Genomic DNA, 23923 nt, shown 5'->3' with positions numbered 1-23923 from the left:
GGTTGAATAGTGGAACAGCTCCATGCCAAAGGGGTGGTTTTCTCACTGAATATGACCCCAATTATTGGTCTGTCCAAGACTCGGTAAGTATTAGTGTGGAGCTATTTTCAGTGAGAATGATGCAGCTGAAAGAAAAAGGAATATATAATGGAAGGGAATTTGTGTTTTTATTGCATGCATGAAGGTTTGAGAAGCTAATGCTCCATCTGCTTTTGAGGAAAACAATTAACATTTCCAAAGTTCTTTCCAGCCTTACTGGTTGGTAGCGAGGCAAATTTATAGCATCAGTTAGGAGTCCCTGGTAGCTGCTAAAGGGTAGAACGGTACCTGTATTTAGAATTAAGGAAAAAGATATATCTTTTGAAGAATAAGAGATACACATATATCCCTTACGGACCTTTGGTCTTGAAGACATTCTAAATGAACAAACAAACAAACAAAAAAACACCCCAAAGCAGTGAGATGATGGAAAACCAAATAATCTGGCCTGTATGTTGTTGTACCACATTACATGAGCGTGCTGCTATTTGCTTTAAAAAATGAGTAGCACCAAACCTCTAAAAGTTGTCAAGCAAAATTAATTGCATGTATTTGAATGAGTTTGAGTTTGAAATGAAAGAAGACTTTTTTATTTCTCACCTGATATATTGTCTTTTTTAATTTGTTTTGGTAAAAGGAAAAAATGTTTGTGATCCTCTGAATTAGATATTCACCCTCTGTGTGACTGATCAGAAGTTTCTCTGCTTATGAACAATCTTAAATTCGAATAGAGATAACATAGCTACTGATAAATAAGACTGCACATGTACTGTTGTATTTCTATATGTTTTTGTATTAAAAATGATTGTGTGTTTTTTGCAAATCAGTCCAACATTAGATGATCATATAGATATTATAGACTGTTAAACCGATGGCCTAAATGATTAAATATATCTTGTATGTTTCCCAATTTATTTTTTGCCCAAAATAATCTCATATGAGATGCATATAGAGTGATCATGCTTTAGCAAAAAGGTGTCGCTGTGGTAACTAAACAACACTTTAGGGTGTTAATAGAACAATAAAACAATGAAAATTTTATCTCTCAGAACCAAAAATATTGCAACTAAGGGAATAAATGCCATTGCTGGTCTGGTCTTAAGTGCAGCAGATTTGTTGCAAGAAGGGCATTTGGATGTGGATACCTAATGCTGCTGGACATAGTCCTTCTTCCCTTGTGCTGGTGCCAGGGTTCCTTGGCTCTAATGTATTTTTAATTCCACTCTCAGCCTGTCTCTCAATTCCTCTTCCTTTATGGGATCTGCTTTTGCTTTCCCACTCACTGTTTTTTTTTCTCCTTTGATTTGGAAGGAGCCCTCAGCCACCTTTGTAACTCGTCCCCTGCTACCCCATGTCAAGCCAAATCAGTTTGACCTACCTTTCTGCTCAGATCTCTTTTTTGAAAGATTTTCATCCTGGCTCGGGTGGTGTATCCTCAAAATTCAACCCAAGGAAGCCGCCTTTCCTGTAGTGTTTTGGGGGATTGTATATTTAAAAAATACATAGGCAAAAAATCTCTTTTGTGATTCACAGCAGTGCCAGTGCACACTACTGCCTGAATCAATTATAGATTTCATCAGTCCCATTTTACATCTGCTTCTGAATTTGTTTTAAAATATCTTTTTTTCATACATATAAAGGTATTTAATGGTATCTAATGGTATTTAGTCATTTTGCTAAATTTTTCTGTCTCCAGAAATGAGATCTGTCTCAAGTTATTAAAAGTGCAAGTGTTTCCTTAATAAAAACACTTATTCGTAGCAATATGATAAAATTAAGGTCTCTTCCAGCAATCCTTACTTAGGTTTCATGTCCTTATGCCTTCATATATATGAAAAAAAATCTAGAATTATTGCTGTGAGGTGTTAAAATGTTTAAAAGATCACAAAACTTTGTCTTGGGCATGAGAGTGGAACTGGCTTAATGAGGATTGCAATATTTTCACAGGATCAACATGACCTTGGATGTTATGTCTCAGAAAATTGTTAGAGCTTCCTGAAGAAGTTCCTGAGCATTTGATCAAGGGAGAGCTCAGAAATACGGCATATTTGGATTTTTCAGGTCTTTTAACCAAAGTTTTCACAGCAAAAGTGTTCTGAATAAGAAGGAAACTTCTCTCAAGGTTGAGGCTGGTTGAAAGGATAGGGGTGAGTTGTCACGTTTGCAATGGAGATCTTACTATAACTACCTGTACTATCTATAGGGACCTGTAGATGGTACAGGTAGTTATAGTAAGATTGAGAATTACAGTAAGTTTACAATTACAAGTTGAGAATTATGGTTGCGATAATGAGCGATTTGCCTATGTGATAGCAGATGAAATTCAGTGCAGATGAATGCAAAGTACTGCATATGAGGGAAAATAAATGGACCTAATTATGCATAGATAATAATGGGCTCTAAACTAGTTATTACAACTCAGGAAAGAGATCTTGGAGCTGCTGTGGGCAGTTTGGTGAAAATGTCTGCTCAGTAGGTCTAAGAAAAAAAGGTTAAAAAATAGTTCTTGGGAAAAGAAGAGAGTATAAAGCAGAAAGTAGTGTGTGCCATTGGATGCCTCCACTGGGGACCTCTTTGTAGGTATCAAGGCAGATGGCAGGTATGATCCAACATACATAGCACCTTCAGTGTAAAGAATGATTTGTAAGACTGCAAGTCTGGCTTTGGTGGTAGGCTGTGCAATGAGAGGAACCTATAAAATCACCTGTGGTGTGAAGAAGGTAAAGGGGTCATTGGTGTTTACTTTTAATCCCAATATTGGAATCAGAGACATCAAATGCAATTAAATCAAGATATTTAAAAGACCTCCAAATTATTCTGCACAATGCACGATGATTAATTGTCATGCTCACTGGCGTGAGAGGTTGTGGATGCCAAACGTTTTTATGTCCAAACAGTGACTGCAGAGAAGCATGCAGGTGAGAAAATCCCTGGGAGGTCAACACATCCACTGTCTGAAGAAGTGCCGAGCCATGGACTAGGTGTGGGAGGGTGTGTTAGGAGAATCACTCTATGTATTTTTTCTTATTCATCTTTACTAATAATCTACTCCTAGCTATTACAGGTTTCTGAGCTGGATGGACTTTGAGTCATAGCATGGCATGTCCATGCTTAAATGCAGCAGAGCTCTCGTAGTTTATATCTGAAGATTTAAGAAATGTGATTGGAACTCTGCTTTTTATTTATATAACATGTCAATGGAGCCATTAGATACTGAATATGATAAAGTAGCTATACTGAGCGAGCAGAGACGGAATTGTGATGCTTAAATTAATAATTTATATCTAGAAATAGGTTTGAACTTGAGAAATAGTATTCTTCCCCTAAGCTATTTTATTCTATTTTGAAAGTAATTCCAAGAGTTTAAGTTGTTTTATTGATAAACTCCTAACTAGGTTGCAAAAAGTAAGAATGTTATTTTTGGAGCTCATATTTACATTCCCATGGAAGACAGTTCTTTCATATCTTTTTTTTCTTCTCTTTCTATAGTGTTTTTCATACATCATAAATGAAGCTGTCATGTATCAGAAGACTTTGTAAAAATAGGATTTTTTTCAAACGTATATTTTTATGTATTTTAATGTAAAAATAACTATTGCTGCTGATCCTGACCTCCTAAATATAGCTGAAGGTTTTTGCTGTGTGAGCTGAAGAATCTTTGCTTATATCCTTGCTGACAGTTACTCTTGACCTTTTTTTTTCTTTTTTTAATTTTAATTTTAATTTTTTATTTTATTTCCACAGTGGTACCCAGCTGGCCACCTCAAGTGGGGGCAGAACCCTTTGAATATGGGACCTTTCGAAAGGCAAATTTAGGAGGACGTGGCCCTGCCGCGTGGGGCTGCCCATGGGGTGATCTTGTGGCTTCTGCCTCCACGGACAGCACAAGTGAAACATGGGCTGTTAGCAGGTAGGGAGTTGTTAAAGATTCTCTATTAGCTGACTGGAAACTCTGCTTAATAACTGGTGTTCTGTGTCTTAGCCCAGTGAGAGAGGGATCTAGAACCAAACTGTGGGCTTTGCTTACAGGGCATGAGTAGATTTGTAGAAATGGATGCAAAACAGGCCTTGATGTAGTTTAGTAGACAAAGGCTTTACTAAATAAAGAACTGGAAGGACTTTATTTAGAATAATGCCAAGAAAATGTTTGCTTTTATTTGGCATCTAATATATGTGTATGTGTATACATATGTATATATAAATATGCACACCCCTACATATATAAATATATAGAAAGAGTAGAGCTTTGTGCAACTTTAGGTCTTTTAAATTAACTGAACACAAATTTTAGTCAGTTTTCTATATTGTGTTTTAAGCTGATGAGTATACAGCACATTTTAAATTAAGATCCTACAGAGGGAGATTTATTTTATCCATTTTATATGTTTTGGCAAGATGAGTTTTAATAAATCATCATATGCCTCTTTATTTATTACTAAGGCAAAAGCATTTGTTATGAAGGTGTTCCTAGAAAAATTAGTATAGTTCTGCTTACCAATTAATTATTAGTTTCTTGTCTTTCTGTGGTTATATTTGGGATGATGTGTGTTGATGAACGTCTCATTGAGGTGGATGGGATGGTGTTTTGTTCAGGTTGTCTGTTCCAGACTTCTAGCAATAGTGTTACTGACACACTGGATTTTAGCAACCGCATGTCACCAGCCTATGGATAAAAGTCTCCAGGGCCTTTTGCGTTTTCCCTGCTTTGCTGTGGTTCAGTCCTCTTAGATTGGCCATTTCCTCCCTAGGCTAAAGATGTCTCAAGATGTTTGTAACTTGTAATCCAGCTGGGTAGGGTCAGGTTTCTTGGAAAGCTAGTTGAGTCCACTTTGGCAACAGATTTTCAGTCTTTGCATCGAGTCACAAATTAAGAAAGAATTAATTTTTTTAAAAAAAAATCATTTGTTTTCCATGTGGGCCAAACAAAGTATCCTTTCATTATCTCATTCTTAGAAGTGGATGAATTACTGTGGCTAAGCTGAGAGTAACTACTATTTAAAAAAAAGAAAAAAAAAAAAGTCTTGAGAGAAATAGTCAAGTTTTGTAAGATCTTAGACAAAGCAGTTAAAGTTTGGCAAAGTTAAAAGCAATTGAGAAATGGGTTTTATAACAGAAATTGTCAGCTAGTTCTGATAACAGATGATGCTACCACCTTCGCAATCAGTAATAAGAATTAATGGTCAGCATGTTGTTTAAAATGAAAACACCGGAAATCTATTCTGCTGTTGCTTCTTTTCTTAACCTCTTGAAGGTTGTTTTTTAATACTTTCATCATCCTTTATGACATATTCTTGACCTTTAACAATTATTACTAAGAATAGCTTTAATTTTTTCTCAGAAGGGTTTTGAATTTGCATAGGGGAGGTTTTGTTTAGACATTTTAGAATATCTTCTCTGCCGAGGAAGCTTTTGTAGTCAGAGGGATCAAAGCAAATCTTCATCGCCAACCCATGCCTCCCACTCGCCCTCATTTGCAACTCTCATTTCCACCTTCAGTGCACTGGAGGTGCACTTTGCATTTGAAAATAAAAGAGCGAGGAGCACGTGGGCATCATGTGAAAGGCTGCCTATCAGCATGCAATTATCGAAACCTTAAGTCATGGAAAAATCCAGTGGCTACAGGGAGTGGGAGGTGGTACCAAACCCGTGGGATCATGTGCTCAAGATGGGAGCAGTCACTGCGAGGCCCGGCTGTGTTCATTTGCATCCCATTAGCATCGTCCCAAAGACAGCGGCGCCCGGTGAATCTGTGAGATGTGCTGCAGAAAGGGCTGCTCTTCCAGGGAGCCCTTCCAGGAGCTGCAGAGAAGGGAGCAGGGGCCACAGGGCACGGTGGCTCCAAGCTGCATCTTGTGCCCACGGTCACAGCTGGAGAACCCTTGGAGGGCGCATGGCGAGACTGGGAAGCTGCTGGCAGGTGAAGCAGGCGATCACGTCCTTGCAGAACAGGCGTTACTGCACGGCTGCCTTCCAGCCCTGTACGCTGAGGGCCTGACTGGGGGCAGAGCACAGGGAAACGAGCTTGTGCAGGGGGAACCACCTGTCATCTCTGTTATTCTGCTTAATCAGGGGAGAAGTGCTTTCTGTTAATAAAATATTTTCTAATATACATATTTTCTAAGCAAGAGCTTTCTGCTCCCTGGATGTAATGCATTTGGATGGATGCCTGCTTTCAAATCAAGCGCTCCTAGAAAGCATCATATTGGAAGTATAAAAAATGCAAGATAAATATCAAAGCTATTAACTGTCACCTTTCTACAAGAGAGATGTTGTAAACAACAACGCTACACATACACATTTGCGTAATGAGTTTTACTTAACGAAGTTCAGTTTTCATAAACCTGCTTTTATTTTTCTATATTAGAAACTCGTTTTTGATCAGTAAACATAACTTTTAAAAAGACTAACCACAGATCCTTCTGTGGTTAAAAACTTGGTGTCAGGAAAATGGGAAGGGTCTTTTACAATTGTTTTCTTTACCCCTTAGTTCTCCCCAAAACCTCAAGCATCAGATCTGTTATTGGAGTCTGAAGAATCCAAGGTGTAGCATGACATGAAATATTGATTAACTTGAATAAAAATTGATGCAGACTGTTTTAATGAGTTACATAGCTGGGGCATAACCTCTCCGGAGGGAAGAAGAAACAAAATTCCTAATCTACTCCCATTTTTTTTAGAAAGAAAAAAGCCCAGATCTCCTTTCTTCAAGGTTATTCTGTCTTGATGCAGATTTTAGGAAGCAAGTTGGACAGGAAGTGGCAGGTGGAAGGAAGAGGTAGGAAATGAGATTTATAATTTCTAAACCTCTTTTTATTCACAAGCATAACTCAGATTGAAAATATATAGCCAGTCATGTTAATAGCTGAGCAAAGAGTTCCAGGATTGTTTTCTCTGATGATAAATCCAGGGCTGTCAAAGTCATTTTGGCAAGATTAATTCCAATTATCTAGCTATACATATCATCAGAGATCCACGGCCTGATCTCTGATATGCAAATCAAACTGAATTTCATATATCTCATGTAAATACAAGCGGTTATTTAGTTTTGCAAACATATGCTGTAGACTGTATATTCAATGCAGAAATTGTTATTTATGCTTTAAGCTGGAGAAATTATTTGTGCTTAAGTCAGAAGATCCAGAATTAATGTGCAAGTTTTCTTCTTCAGTATATCCATTATATAAATATATACACACACAACCATTAGACGAGTTCTCCATTTTTGTATGGCTCCTTTCAGCAGTGACAATGTCATAGAAACAGGTCCTAGGGAACCTTGGAACCTAGGTCCTTGCTGCTGTCCTGCAGCAAACCTGGGGTTAATACCTGTCTGGGAATTGGCACTAGGGCTGCTTTCTGTTCTTGGCTTTTAAGCTGGAGTTGAGTTACTTCTATGCCTTTTCCTTTAACATTTGCCCAACTCCCCAATTTTTTTCCTGTATTGGATACTATATTAAAAATTATATATATAAAAAAAAATCTTAATTGTTTACATGCATTCTCAGTCAGTGCTAATATCCTTTGGTGCCTTTTTTAGGTGACAATTAAAAAAGACTAATCTATCATGATCAGTGTTTACAATCCTATACAACCACTAATCTGGTGTCTTGTTACTAAAGCCTTAATGTATTCTTTTATTTCCCTACCAAAAATGTTGGCTGCTTCACCTGCTCTGTGTCATAATTGGCAATTTTCCCTTCTTTATCTCGTGTTGGATCTGTATTGTGTGTAGAAATTATTTCTTCATATATTTAAATATTTCCTACTTTTGTTTTTAAACATACATTTTTAGTTTCTGTTACCACTTGCATAACTGCTGATTTTTGTTTTAACTCTTTTTCATAAGCAACGTTTTGCATTTGGGATATTGTGGTTTGTATGCGTTTAAAAGATGTTTGTATATATCTTTTATATGCATATATATGTTTGCATACATTTTTAATTAGAGCTCCTCATCAGCTACAGTTTTCCTTGTAGAGATACCAGGTAAGGATGTTGCCTGCACACTTTTTCATATTAGCTCACTTTAGTGGAGTTTACAGTATAAGATAAGAGTAAAATGGTTTTAAACTACCATTAAATTTGTATATATTTTTTGCTTTGGTCTTGGTAAAGAAGTTAGAATTGCTTGAATCACCAAGGTGACTAATAAAACTGCAGTTAATTGCTGAACTATATGTAAGGGAGATAATTATTTATGTTTGGTGGAACCCAGCAGGGAGGTGATGTGCTTTACTCAAGGTCATATAATGAGCTTCTGTTGGAGCCATCATTAGGAATATGGCTTTTCCCTCCTTGGTACCTTTAAGAAAAAGTCAAAATGAATTGCCTCCCAACTTTCCTGCAAAGTGCGAGGAAACAAAATCTGTATTTTTGTTGTAATTATCAAGAGCGATAGGCCATGAGAAGCTTTGTTTTCATTTAAACACTGCGGGGGTAAGGCAATGTTTTTATCCTAAACTTCCTTGCAGTTGTGTGGAGATGTTCAAAGTACACCTAAATATAGGAATAAAAAGCAGCTGCAGTTAGCAGGATTGCCAAAACTGTCAGCCAGTGGGCTTCGTGCAGAAACTAATCACTGTTTGGGATAAGACAGAAACATTCCTCCGTGGAATTACAGGATAAAACACTACAGCTTCCTCTGAAATGTCTGCATTGGCCATTGCTGGCTACAGGTCCAGATAAATCCATGTTCTCAGCCATTTTTACCGGAACACAGCAATTTAGCTTGTACACAAGAAGCATACTTGCATTTCTCACTAATTATGGCAAGGCTCTTCCAGTATGGAGAATATCCGAGCCTTTTTTTTTCCCCCGCCAAAAACATTCTGAAAAAAAATAGCAAAGTAAGAATCTTGCTCTCTAGCTTTGTGTCCTCATCCCGAGTCCTGTGCTGGCATTATAGCTGTGGCCTCTGCAAAACGTTGTGGAGATGCTGACAGGGTGTTTCCACTGTCCTCCACGCAGTGCTCGCGTGCAAAGAAACAGCCCTTGGGCGCACGGTGTGCGTGTGTGGAGCATTTCACCTCATTAAGGAGTTGTTTTCTCTCTCACCGATGTCTCATGCTTGGAAGTGGCGACTTTTCCTTTGCTCGAGCCATTTTCCTGAAAACACAGGCTTGTGCTAACTCAGCCAGAACGAAAAATTAATTGTACCAAAGGAGAGCATTTCATACAGCAGCGGAGGCTGTCAGGTATTAGCGCAGAATTTGGGAAAGAAAAGGGTTTGTTCAAATGCAGTGTTTCAGCCCTGCCAGCACCGGGTAGTGCTGACGCTGGGTTCGGTGTGCGGTACCTCTTAAAGCAGAGCGATGTTTCCCCCAAATCCTGCAGCCTGCTGCAATGCATGGAGTTGTGAAGTGTTTCCCTGCTCCTGTCCCCAGGGAAGGAGCGAGAAGAGGAATATGTCCTGCTGGGCATAAGCAGTCAGACTTTGCTAAGCATACGCACCTGGATGGTAAACTGTTCTTAATTGTTGGTGTCTTCCAGCTTGAAATGAGGTGAGTTGGTCATTTGATAGCAAGATGGAAGTCTGTTGCAGTGGGTGAGTGTCTCCATATGTGTAAATGCCTCTCCTTTTGACTCAAGGTCCTCTGGCCCCAGGCAGGCTTTAGAGGTCTGTGGGTCTGTGTAAGATGTTTTGGGGCTTGGTTTGTTTTTCAGAGTTCAGACTCTGCATAAAATCTTGCGCTCTCAGGTGATTTTTCTCAAATACTGGAAGTTTTGCTGGCTACCCCATGTGTCCTGTTAAAGCAAACTGCATTCATCTTTGATGAGCTGCAGTATGGACAGAAGTCACATATCAACCTTTAACCGGTGACTTCGTATGTACAGAAAAAGCCTCCTGGGTCTGTTATTGCGATTGGAAGGCACTGAATTATCTTCATCCCCCATAGATGTTTCTCTACTCAGACACAGATTTCAAAACCCTCGTGGCTCATTTGTGTCCCAAGCCTTACATCTCCCCAAATGGCAGGGCAGTGTACATGTGATACAACTCTTTGATACTGTTTTCAGGTTTTGTTCCTTGAAACAAATCTCAAAATCAACAGTGTGGTAGGTATAAAAGCTATAAGGCCTTTATATAAAGGCACAAGATATGTGCCTTTAGGACTGTGAACTATTTATAAAGCCAGTTCTGAAACTTTTCATGAAAATGCTGGGTTTTTTGAGTTTTTGTTTTTTTATTTCTTGCCTCAGTGGAGGTGAAGATCAAGAGAGCTGAAATGCTGGCAACCTCCTTTTTGTGTTTGCAGTACTCTGAGCAAGTCATCTGATGTGAAGTTAGACACAACATCATGCAAAAATCTGTTTTTAGAGTGGCCAATGTGTCTCCCAGTTAGGAAGTACTTACCCTTCTGAAAGACAATTTTTATGCATCCATCTACTGATCTCAGAGGCGGCAAAGGAGTTGGAACTGTTGGAAACCTATTAAATATGTATTAGAATTATCCAGATGATGCTAAAACAATGAATTCTTTTATATTTTAGTATCTCTTTCGATCATATTGCACAAAAAAAATCTAGATAAGAGACAAAGTCGTACTACTGAGACTGCAGTAAAATGTCAAAGAAATTTGAATTATTTAATACAGAACATAGTCATGGATCATTTTCAGTCGCATAGAGGGCATGCCAGTTAGCTGCAGAGTACGAAAATAGTTGGAGTTATACTGGAATCTCTCCTCTGAAGTTATACCTCTCATCTACATTAAAATATACAATGCTCGATCTCTGCAGTTATGTTCTCTTGTTTAAAAGGGTGATTTTCATAGATTTTCATATCGGAGAGTATTTTATAATAATATAGGTCTGTGCTAACTGTGTTAGGAAGGTTTAGATGAAACTAATGGCTGGAACATGCAGCATGTAGGGGTAATGTTAGCAGCTTAGCACTGCGGGTTGACAAAAATGTCACTCTGAGTGTGTGAATCTTCTACATGATTCTTATCAGCCTAGCAGGAATGGCTTGCCAGTACTCAGATTACGTATTTGGCACCTGCAACAAAAGTACGAACAAAGATTGGATCTTTGCAACACAAATTTTTCATCGTCCATTGCTGGAAATGTATTTATCACAAGCAGAAGGTCATGTCACAGCTTCTGGAAGTACAAGGCCAGGATTAAAGTTCTAATAACTACTAATCTCTCAGCCTTCATCTTGTCTCACATGTTAAATACCCAGGGCTGGCTTTGGGGAACAGAACTTGAGATCCTGCTCACTGACCCGCTCAAGAAGATGCTTTTAAATATATTAGTGTGAGGAGCTGCAGGGGGATGCCCATGTGTGTAAAACCAATGGCTTTTGCATTGCAAGTTGGGGATAAAAATGAGGATGATGATGATATTCCAGCTCAGTAGGTAGATGTCCTACCTCTTCCCAAGCGTGTAGAGAAGTCTCCATGCTTTCCACTGCCATGGCATCAAGCACTAAGAGTGTGCGTGCTGCTAGGAAGGGGTTGGATGTCCCGAATTGCTCTGATTTTCTACCAGATGGAAGTCAGGTGCTTTCCAAAGGGACTTGGAGGAACTGTTCTCAGTTTTCATTTGGTCAGATCTGCCTACATTAAAAGCTGTTGGATATTGTTTCTGTTGGTATCCCAGAGTGAGTAATTTGCTGATAATTTAACTATTTTAAATTAACTATTAATTAAAGCAGGAGCTGGAAACCAGATTATTTTTCACTTGGGCACACACTCTAAACAGGAGGCTGTGGTGTCATTCATTAACTCTGTAAAGATTTAATTATTATGTATAAAACCAACAGCAGAGGTTTTGCACCTGACCTCAGCAGCTGGCTGAAAACACCGAGCTGCTCCCATAGTTTGCTGCAATCATGACAAATGCACTGAACCAAAATGTGAGCACCCTTGCTCGTGGCTTAGACCGCTAGGCCAGGCTTTACATGTGACTATGGGGCTCTCCAGCAGCTGCGTGTTGGAGAACCAGGAGTGATATTGTTTTTGTTGTGGTTCCGTGTCTAGGAGCACGGCAAATCCATTATTCATCATCTCTGCCCAAGTTCAGCATTGAAACAGGGCTGCAGAGCTCCTCAAGCTCGCCACCCACTCAAAATCCATTTTATTTGGACAAATAAAGAAACTCAGCACTGAAGAAAACCAATTTGAGAACACACTGAAATTCATTTTCTTCACTTAAATATTAAAGTGCTTATATTTATTGCATTTCAGCCATGTTGTACTGCTTTCAGAAAGGATTTGCTCATTTAATAGGTATAAAGGAATTTCAGTCAAATTTAGAATAAGGAAGAAAATAAACTAACAGAGGACAGGAGTAACTCTGCTTTTAATGCAGTGAGGCTGTGTGCAATAGATTAAACCCATCCATTAATATTCTGTGTAACTGCCTGCTAATTTACAGCAACGCAGCTCTGGCCCAGGCTTTGTGTCCTCCACACTGCTGCAACAGGCTGGGACTGGGTGTTTTAGCCCGTAGCATTTTATTTGAGAATGAAAAATGCCTGGTGTGCATTATAGTGATAAATAAAAAGCAGGGATAGGCGGTTTTAACTTGCACCTGTCACTGTGTCTTTGAATGCCAGACTGTAGGTTTTTCCTTACCCGATCTTTTGCTTAAGGCGTGTTTTTTTTTTTTATAGCAGAAAGAGTAGCAAGAAGCTTCTGGTGGAATAGTTCATGATTTGCATCTAGTTTTAGCGAGCACAAAATTGCTGAAGTTTTGTTACATGTGCATTAAAAAAGTAACCTGTGTTGCTTACAAGATTTTTCCTAAATAGAGGTCAGGTATTTTCCGAAATTCAGGTCAGGGGTGTGATATCAAGATCATGATCTAATCTAAGAAAGTGGTGATAATAAATTACAAAGTGCTACCGATTTTATTTATTTTTTATTTCGTTGCTATACAGCTGAGACTGGCAAATGGAGGTAAACTAATGGGTTCCATTTATTTTTGTTTCTTTTTTGAGGACCAGGTCACTATTGTGCTCTGCAGATATGAGTGTCTTCCCTAGACTTCTGCTTGTCTCCTCCTATATAACTCTTGTTGCAATTGTTCCTGGTTGCCAGCAGTTTTATAATATTTTTTTTTTCAGATTTTCCTTTTCAAAATACTGTGTTTTAGCAATGGTGAAAAACCCAGGTCGGCCCTTGTGCACTTTAATACCAGCTACCCAACAGCAAGCAGAAGCCCCAGTCCTTCTCCAAGGCTCGCGTGGGCCAGGCCGCATCCCAAAGCTCTTGCCCATGTGGCTGGTAGTGGTGCCGGGGCCCATCTTTTAAGGTGCCCCCAGAGTTGTAGTTCTGGAAAAGCCTAGAAGTTGTTGGGAAATCTGTGGGGTTGGGCACCTGATGGCTCCTGAACACCCCTTGCAAAGTATCTAACTGCCTGCGTAGGCATCCAAACACATGGAGAATCTGAGACTCAGCTTTGTCAGGGAGTTCTAAAAATCTCGTGCTAAACTTGTATGGATTTCTACAAGATGAACTCAGAGTCAGCTTGGAGAAGTTATTTTAGACTTTTATGCTGTAGGACTAGCATTTTATCAAATGTGCTTTTATATGCAGTTATAGACCTTAAATCCTATAAAAAGTTATTTATTATCCCATTTGTCAGTATCTTTTTGCAAGAAATAGATCACATCAGCCTCAAAATAAGATATGAGTCTACAGAAAATGTTCATTCCAGTATAGCATAGCAAGATTATATGGTCTTTTGGTGGGAAGATAGTCCTAAATGGAGCATTTCGAATATGATTTGAATGAAATACCTCAAAAGTTCCTTTCTGGCAAGTTGGAACTAGGAGCAATCATCATGTTTGCCTCCTGCAGTTTGCATAGAAAGGGCAAAATCAGCCTCCATCTTCAGAGAACATATATCTAGAATTTAGGGGGAAATACGGTAAACTATTGTAGAATCCTGTAAACCTGATTTTGTCCACTGTGCATTCTCTCCTGGAAGCAGGAACCAGTATAATTTGACAGTCAAATCCTGTCTTTTTCTCTTTTCATCCATTTTTCATTGCAAATACACACACACACACACACACACACACAAAAACATACATTTATAGCCAGTCCCCTTCCTTAGTCAGCAGATGAGTGAGCTGTAAGAGGAGAGTATACCTGCCTCCAGAGCAATCCGTTTCATAGAACTGGGCGGAATTTCTCTAAATGCATTTTGTCTCCTGTTTTTTTCTATATCGACATATTTTAAAATGGGATTTTAAAATGATAATTCTTACCACAGCATATCTTGAAAGCTTTTGAGAAGGTACAGCTTTGTTTCAGAATTCTATAATATGTTTTAAATCCCAATTTTTTCATTTTCACATTTTTCATTTTATCTATCTCATGTGGCAAGTCAGTTGTTGTGCAGCCCATCATGGCATGTTCTCTCTCTGCTTACACAATCAAGTAGAAGGGTGAAATAAAAATGGAAAAGCAAAGAGTGAGAGAAAAGGCACAGCAGTTCCCCCGGGTGCTTGAAGTAAAGCCTACGCAGATCCGAATATTGAGTTGAGATAGCGAAGCTTTCCCCTGTGTTTTCCATGGATAACAGATGCCTAAAGTTTGGCTCCAAACACCTGTTTGAGCAGGATAGATCTAACAGAGGCCTCAATATTCAAAGAATAAAAATGAAATCAGGTGGCAGGGAGCCTTCAAAGCAGGTGTATCCTAGTCCCTTCCCAAATCAACAGCAGTAAAATCTGGGATTGATTAGGAGAAAAAAGGATTTTTTTTGGTCAAGATCGAGAAGGGACAGGGGGTAAGTGCTGCCCCTGGCCACTGCGGCTCCCGCTGCAGAGGTGCTGAGCAAAACGTGTCCTCGGGCCCTTCTGCAGCCCTTCACGTTGGCCTAAGTGGTTTAGAGTTATTTTATTATTACTGAAATTGGGCTTATCTGATTATCCAGTAACCAGAGGCCTGCAGGGAACAGAAGGTAATTGTTTAATGAAATAAAGCTGTGGTTTTCAATAAAGCCTAGTGGCTGCTGGTGCTCCCATCTTTGGCAGTTCAACAGGAATACACACACACACACACACACACACACACACACACACACACACACACACACACACACACACACACACACACACACACACACACACACACACACACACACACACACACACACACACACACACACACACACACACAGTCAAGGAACAATCTAGGCATCGCAGCGCAGCGGGGTGCCCCCGAGGGCAGCCTGTGCCTGGATCGCTGCCCGTGACCCTGCGGTGGGTGATTATGCCAAGGTCTCCGTGCCGCCCTCCCAAAGGCATCTTGAGGGAAGGCTGGGTTCCAAATGAATCAACATTTCAAGTAATATAAAACAATTGAATTCTTAAATAATTTAAATAGATCAAAAGCAAGATGCTGCTTTTGCAACTAAAGTAGCTGCAGTAAATTAGCAAAGTTTTCTTGAAGGCTGGTGGAAAGGAGGGTTTTGCAACTGTTGTTACCTTCAGCCGAGAATGCCTAATGCCACCAACAACCAGGTGCTCTTTAGGGGGATTTTAAAGAAAATTGGAGAGGATGCAGAGTTCAACTGAATCCCCACAGTAAAAGGTAATGCAAAATATTTTATAATCTAATGTGAAAGTATACATGCTATATTGCAAACCTGCTATTTCAGCTGTAATCTAGCTGTCTTTTTTGGACCAACTGAAGTGTTACACAAGTTCTGCCCTCCTGCCTAAAGACAGTCCTGGCAGGGACCCTCCGGTGTGGTGAGCGCGGACGGAGGTGGCAGCGGCGGCGCTGGGGCTCCCCTGGCCTCCCTTATTGCTGTCACTCAGTGCAGGGCAGCCACACGCCAAACATGCCTTTCTGTTGAGATATCTATGGAAATGCTAATTTCTCTTGTTATTTTTAGGCTAAATTTTGCTAAGTGATGTATCTTCTGGTCCTGGTCCAGCTGAGTGTTTTAAGAAAATATTTATATGTCAGGATGTGGTTAGTTCCAGCTCTATCTCCAAAGGATTCTACAGCTTTACTATATTCTTTAGAAATCAGTATGATCTTGTAATTGTGGATGCTACTGTTCTTGTACAATGGTATTTATCTTGGGTATCCTCTACAATTATATATGTTTAATTATGTTGATATCAAACCATACCATTAACTGGAAAAGAACAAAAACATCTTGTAAACCTTTCTCAAGTCTTCAGAGATCTGATGCTTTATTGTTTTGTTTTATCTTTCCTTTATTTAATTTGGTTGCACACTGAAAACCCTTTTCCCACAGCAGAAAATATTACAAACACGAAATTCTTCATTTCTTACATAGCACTTACTTGTTCAGAGAAATGTAAGATATTATGCGATTAAATCTTCATTATGGTAATTAGCAGATTCACTATTCACATTTCAAGCCAAAAAAAAAGAGACAAAGATTAGTGGTATATGCTGTTATTTCTTCACATCTTTCAGCAAAAGCATGTTAATTCTGTAATTTGCATTTTCCACTCATGTGAAACGCATGAATCTGTTGTCAGTCATAATTTAATATTTATCAGAATAGGTCCAAGTTTTGGATAGTATTTGAATCAGGTAAAGAAAACAAGAAGTAGTTTAAAGTCCTTTTTTGTTGTCTTTTGCTAAGCAGCTCTAGCAGGGAAAGGTACCTGCAAAGGTCTCTGGCTCTGTGAAGCCCAAATCGGCATCACCCGTGCGCTCCGTGCAGAAACACGCTCAATAATCAACGGAGGAAAATAAGGGTTTTTGGTGTTCCCAGGGTAGCATCAGGCAGCCGAGTCTGTGTTCAACACCATAGCAACCAGTGTGTCCTTAAAATTTTGCCTTTATGGTTTTTCTCTGAGTATTTTTCTTTTTAGTAAGTCGTAGTAGTGGAAGTTTCCATGCACTGAACAAATACAGAGCTGCTACTGAAATACATATAGTAGAGCTCTTAGAAGGGTCTTTTCTCTTCACAAATAAATGTGGTGTTGTAATTGCCTTCCCTTCTGGTAATATATGTTCTGTTACATAAATTACAGGAAATTGAGACAAATAAGCAATTTAGCTTCAAAGGTAAGGCATGAAGTTTTGAAACCTCTTTTGCCTGCGTTTATAGAACAATATTTCAAGGACAATGATTATTTGGAAGTTACCCAAATTCACTGGAGAAGAAAATTCAGCCCAGAGAGTTGCTTTCTGCCAGTTAATTATAAATTTATTAGAGGAATTTTGACCAAATGTTCCTCATTGCTAGAACTTGCTGAATCTGAAGCTCAAGCTGTTATACTGCATCTAATGCAGTGCTTTGCCCTCTTTTTCTGTTTTGCACGTGCTTTTTTTGTACTCTGCATGTTCTCAGGTATGTGCAATTTTCCCTTTCAGGGCAGCATTTACCAAAAAGGCTCTTTCAAGTTATAGAAATAGGACAAAGTAATTTTAGAACAGCGAAATACGTAAGGAGGCAGGATCCCTGGAGATGAAGCAAATTGCCGGCACAACACAACAGAAATTGCTTTGCCGCTCCTGGATGTTGCTGCTGCCCGAGCAGGGTGTTAACAACGCACCGGTGCCTCGGCGGCAGCGAGGCCACGTGCTGCCAGTGCTGGTGGCACCGCGTGGGAGCAGGGGGCACCGCCGTTGTGTTTCCTTGGAACTTCCCAAAAAGCAGGATTTTGCAATAAGTGCGTGGGAGGATGTAGGTGCATCCCGAGCAGGTGCAAAAGCCCACCCTGTATTGCAAGCAAGGCTGAAAAGGGTGGCAGGTGCCATCCTGACAGGGTGGATTTCGCCCTTAAAATCACTGAATTCAGCCTGAACTGAAACGGGCTCGTGTTGGTTTTGTTGAGCTTTGTACATGGGTGAAAAAGAAAAGTTGTGCTTCTGATTCAGCTCCCCTTGAAATTAAGGGGGAAAAAAATTCTGCTGTATTTGAGAGAGGAAACTTGTGAGAAATAAGCTACTGCAGCTTTCCAAAATATGTGGTGGATTTCTCAAGCAAGACCAAAGCGTGACAATTAATGAGTGATGCCCTCCTAATTAAAAGAAGTGATCTGAGCCACAGCAGAGCATCATTGTTTTAAGTGGAACAATGTGACAGTTGAACTGTAAGGATCTGAAGTCTTCATGTTTCTCGTGAAAATAAGGCTATAACCAGATTTTATTGCAGCCTTGTAAACTTGCTGAGTTTATAGGAAGGTTTGTTTATGTACATCGAAATTATGGCTAAAAAAGTTATATCATACAGGGCCGCTTGCTTGGTGTTCTCTCCTTGCTAAGCCTGGGCTGTGCTAGTGGCAGACTGGAAAGGAAAGAGGAGGGAAAGGGACAAGTTTCACCCTTTGACTTATCAGCTGAGTCCACACCGCTTGGAGAATCGCTCTCATTTTACGTGCTCTTCTCCCCGTGCACTGGACCAAAGGCTGGAGCTGTCAGCCTGAACCCGGCACTCATCCTGCTCCTGGTGGCAGGGGCCTCGGGGTGGGAGCGGGACCGAGACATCGGCTTGCCCGGGAGCCATGGCCGGAGGTTTTCCTGCTTAATCCCTATTCCCACTCACTGGGCAGGTGACAATTTAAAGCATAACATAAAATAGTTTCATTTCTCCGATGTAATAAATGAGGGCTGGACGCTGGGAACACCTGATTTGCACAGGGCTGCTTTCAGATGCGGATATTGCTCCTTGCGGTGCTCAGCACTCCTAAGAGGTGGTGAAAACTCATATGGTCCACGAGTGCTGAGTACTAGGCTAAATTTCACATAGAAGAGATTTAGTTGATGCTTTCTTTCTAAGTATTTATAAATATCGGAGGAGGAAGGTCTACGTTTTCACAAAAATACTAATATATACTTCAGCGCTCCATTTTCGAAGTCACTATTTAGGAAAAGGAGCACAAATGAATATTCAGAATTTGAAGATACCTTCAGTTTATTGGAGATAAGGAATAACTGAGTGGCTTGTATTGACATTATCATACTTTCATATATCTTTTCAAAGACAAATGTAGTTTAAAAATAAAGTGTCCCCACATGTCAGTGTCTTATAAAATGTGTTACTTATAGTGAAATAATGGGTCAAGAAGAAAAAATCGGTCATAAATGATGGTAGGCACTTTTTTCCTGAAATACTGGTAGTTTTATATTCTTGACATGAATAATTGGAGGTGTCATATGTGAAGCTACCTAGAAATAAAATAGAGGTCATAAAATGTAAAGACATGATAGGATGCATTTATAACAGCATAAAACAAGCTGGCATTTTAATGTCTTAAGCCAGCCCATTTGCTGTACTTGTCCATTGATCTTGGCTAGGAAAGTTCCTTGCCTAATTTAAACACATTTTGGAGATAAAACCCCCTAATGGGAAAGTGATCGGATTTGTTTTTGTTAGAAGTATTTTCCTGCTAACTGTTAGAATTGTGTAGGGATAAAATGATCCTTGTGTGACCTTACAAAACTTCCTGAGAGGAGCGGTGCGTGTGCTCGTAATAGTGACTTTCTGGGACAATTTCCCTTGACATTTTGTTTAATGGTAATTGCAGTTCATGTAGTAGACTGTTATTCAACAGATATAAAAAGAAGGTTTGGCTTAGGGTTCGTTCCATGGATAATTTGGGAAAGCTGCTGTTGGAAGAGGCAATACGGTTTGTGAGGGGTAGCGCATTTAAGGGGTTTCTTTACGCGGAAGGTAAAAGGTGGCTGGTTTAAAAAAAAAAAAAAAAAAAAAAAAAAAGCGCCAACTTGAAGCACCATGCTTAAAACCTCATTAATGTCAATTGATTATAAGTGTTTTTAATCACCAATCTAGAAAGGAGATCCAATATTGTACAGCAGTAAAGTGACTATGATTAGGTAACCATTAAATTGTTATCAGTGGCCCCCTACTTTTCCCACTGCAGCTGAGCACAGAAGCCACACGTGTGCAAGAATCAAGAAGGCAGGGAAGGTCATATTTTCATTAATTGCTAGTAAATGTGATTTTTGTTCTTTGTTCTTTTCTTTTTTCTAAGACTCTTTAAACTAGCAAACCAATTTCCAAGGTGTTCGCTCTCATGTCACTCTGATTTGTTGTGTGTCTTTGGCAGTGAGTATGAGGCTGGTGCAGAGCACTGTGGCTGCTTCAGTCTGGATAGTATTTAGCAAAAAATATGGACCAGGCACTTGTAAAATGTTGCCATCAGGGAGCAGCAGCTCAGAAGTCTCCGTTCTCATACTTTGGGCTTGTTTTTTTTTAATTTCTTGTTCAGCTATGAGAACAAATCTGCCCTCTGTTTGTGTTGTCTCTTCTGCTCTTACACAGTTGACAAAAACATCTAACATGCAGAGATGCCAGTCCAGTGATACTCAATGAAAGTCGTGAGTGGAAACATCCTGTGTTTTGTGTTTTTGAGGCAATTTTACCAGAAGTGCACCTTTGTATCGTGGTAGTGCAAAAATGTAGCAAGTCAAAATATTTCCTTGCTGCGCTAGAGATGTTGATACCGGTATAACTGTTTAAGGGGTCAATGTTGGTAACGGAGGTCCATTTCTTACAAAGATGACAGGCTGTCTGTGTTTGAACCAGTTAAAGAAAAAATCTAAACCTGTTGAGTTGAAATAGAGGTCAATTTATTGAAGTGCATTGCTGCTTTAGGCAGATTGACTTTGTAGGGGAAACAGGAACATTGAGGATGATTAGTCATGAGGCAAGGAAATGTGGTAACTGAAAGGCTTCCTAGAAAAAGTGATAATGGGAGGAAAGGGGGAGTTTTGGGGCCACTGTCTGAGGTTGTGTGCAGTCTGTAAAATACAGAATTAGTGAGCAGGGTTTCTACCACCGCATTGCATGTTTGGGTCTTCTTCCTTTTTTCTGGCTTTAAGGAACATGGGGGCTGTGAATGCCCAAAGCTGCTGTTCATGAGTGATTCCCTTCTTCCTGAAGTACAATTTTGAGAGACAGCTGATATTCACAAGCTTATATGTTCACAGAAAGCAGAGAGGATTAGATAATGATTGAAATTGTCTTAGATTTATACTAACACGTGCAGTCTAGAGCTGTTGGGTAGAACTATGAGTCCCCATGAAAAACGGGCTGATCCACCCTTGATCTCAGTTATCCTTTATGAAAACAGCATCTAGATAAGGTGCTGCCGTTTCCGACTGAAGCGTGGCTTGTACACAAGAGGCAGACCCGCTGAAATTCTCTGCTGGAAGAAGAGACGAGTTTAGTTTAGGTGGCAGTTGGACGTTCTTGGTCACTTACCAGAGGGACGAACTGCGTCTCAATGGCCAGCGCGCGCTGATACGGAGGTGGTGAGGAGAGCGCGTGAGGCCTGTGGCAGGCTGCAGTCCTGATGCTCCTGGTTGAGAAGCACAAATCATTTCTTTCCCTTCTGCTGCTGTCATGGTCCATCACGTTAGTCCATTTTCACCTTGCTGAAGGATTCGGAGTGGGCCTTCCAGCTTTGGCACCTAATTAATCTCTCGCAAGCCTGTTCTTGCAGCCTGCCTGCCTGGCATGGCCCATATCTTGTGTCAGGGACTCGCAAACAAATTACTCCTTTCTGCCTTTTCCCCCCATTCCTTTTCCCATGACCTTTTCTCCTAATGCTCCCTAAGGAAGTGAAGATGTTGTTCCATCCCCTTTCTAAAACCCCTTTGCACATCCTGTTATCCAGGGAAAAAATTCCCTTTTCTTCCAGGTGAACTGTCAGTTGTTTGTGTTTCCAAGTGCGAGCAGAGTACATCCACCAAAATGCACGGTAGGGTTGCGATTATCAGGAAATGCCCAAGACTTGCCTCAAGTCAAATTTCTTTACAAAATGAAGCAAGTGGGCAAAAATTATTGGTCACTTTTTTTTAAAAAAAAGGCCCAACTTAACGCAAATAAAAGTATATGATCTGAGATGACAAAGGCATATTCTGTGGTGTAAAACATTACCATGAGACTGTGAAACAAAAAGTTATTCTATTCAAGTTATTTTATTGTCATATATCAAGCAGTCATGAATATCAGATATAGTGGCACTGAGCTCTAACAGCTACAGTACTTTATGAATAGTTGAAAATCAGCCCTTGTGATAAAGTAACACGGGTACTCTATGTAACGGATAATACCAAATAGTATAATGTATTATCTATAATAGAAAAAACATAGATTCTGCAAAATGATACATGTAGAATCTAGTATTTCCTTGAGATGTATTTCCTGGATGATATTTCTCCTCTGAAGCAAGTTATCTCCCTCCTGCTGCTTCGTCGGTGGGGATGAGCTGAGTGATGGAGAGTGTCCATCAAAATGCTTGGGCTCTCCCGGCCCTTGTCTCATCTCAGTGCTCTTGATACAAAACCCACCAGAGCTCTCCTGCCTCCATGCAGGCAGGAGGGGAGGGGGAAAAAAAACCCAGGTCTTTAATTCCCTCTGCTGACAACTTCTTTAATACAGTCCTGTAGGAAATTCTCAGTTAATAGCCACCTGGTAATCTAATTTGCAAGCCCAAATGATATATTTGGCAGCCAGCTCAAGGGAGGTGCATATCTACAATTGAAGTCATTTGAGCAAGGAATAAAATTCTAAGCTACCCCTGAAAGCTCTAGTAATTTATGATGGGTTGTTGATTTCTAATTTTTTTCCTCCTATTTGAGTTAGTTGAACAAAGAGGATGGAACTACTACTGGCTTTTACCTTAATGAGCTTTTTCCATAGCCTGCACACTTACCTGTACATTCTTGCAGGTTTAATAGTACAGACACTGCAAGCTGGGTGATCTTTCATCCATCAGATACCATGTGAAATCAGAGATTCACACATAGCTGTACGTGTGAGCCTGCTGTACAGCACAACTGGTGCTGCGCCGCCCCTAACTTCCTATCCCTTTCCCTGCTGGCCATGCTCACATAGATGTTAAGCCTTTCTCTTTAGTTTGGATAATCAGATTTTTTGTTATTTTCTGTATTGGTCTTATGGGTTGTCCTTGGGGTCTTCCCTCTGCTCTCCTGCACTCTGGATCAGGACACGTGCAGTGCACATGCAGAAAAAAACTAGCAGGCAAAGAGCTCATAAGCACATGGCCGGATCCTCAGCTTTGGCTCTTGGATGCAGATGGGCACTGCAGCAAAATTGCAGCTGTGGTCTGTGTCGTTCCCGAGAGGAAAAGGCCCAGCTCATGTCCCAGTCCTCCCAGCTTCAGACCCTGAGTTAGGATGGCTCAACAGTGTCGTCTCAGAAATAAACTCATTAAAAGATAAGAAAATGAAACAAAAACCTCCAGGGTGTTACTGCATAGCTGATGAGCTGGGAAAAGGCAGGACAGCAAAATGCTGCTTTCCTTGTTAGTGTTTTCCTCACTCACATCCTTTGAACCTCACTTTTCTTTTTTTACCTCTCCATGGGAATGCAGAATGAACCACTAGCTGGGTGCAGTGAAACTGGGCGCTGTGTCAGCAGCAGCAGATGGAGTTTTGTAGTACTGAATAAAGCAAAAACCCTGCAGCCTCGCTCTGGATTTCAGCGGAGTGTTTTTATTCAGCTGTTTAAGTTCAGGATGTTGACAGAGGTTTAAGTAGCACCTTTTGACAAGAGAATGGATCTATGTCTCTAACTGTACAGGGTCCCCACTTCATATCGCAGTCACATCTCTTCACGAAAAGTGTTGCATTGTTCAAATGAGAGAAGTGGCTGCTTTGTGTCATACTCATTTATAGACTTTCATTGTCCTTTGGAATATTTTCCTTTTTCAAGAGACTGAGTGTGTAGGAATACTTACATGACTGGAGAGAAAAACAAACAAGCAGATGCTAATTCCTTGTGTGAGGTTTGACAGAGAATCCTCCAAGAACTGCGTCTACACTGCATCCAGTGGAGTTAATGAGTTTGCTGATCGAAGAGGCTTCCTCCTTGTCCATATCTGCCTCCAGGGCAGCAGTGAGCCCTGAGCTCTGCAAGTAACAACTAGGAAAAACTTGTT

General features: G+C 40.1%; 1 protein-coding gene across 1 annotated transcript in view; it reads left to right on the top strand.

Annotated features, from left to right (window-relative positions):
• SPAG16 (sperm associated antigen 16) overlaps nt 1-23923 on the top strand; it is a 227789-nt gene that overhangs the window by 171274 nt on the left and 32592 nt on the right. The window contains 3 exon segments of the mRNA XM_088523801.1: nt 3784-3849; nt 3851-3949; nt 15585-15590. Coding sequence (XP_088379927.1) covers nt 3784-3849; nt 3851-3949; nt 15585-15590 — 171 coding nt within the window.

This window comes from Tinamus guttatus, unplaced genomic scaffold (genome assembly GCF_059628265.1).
Source record: "Tinamus guttatus ecotype Peru unplaced genomic scaffold, ASM5962826v1 Tinamus_guttatus_pri_ptg000197l, whole genome shotgun sequence".
Lineage (NCBI taxonomy): Eukaryota > Metazoa > Chordata > Aves > Tinamiformes > Tinamidae > Tinamus > Tinamus guttatus.
The sequence above is the reverse complement of the archived record's forward strand: the minus strand, read 5'-3'. Positions and strand labels throughout refer to the sequence as shown.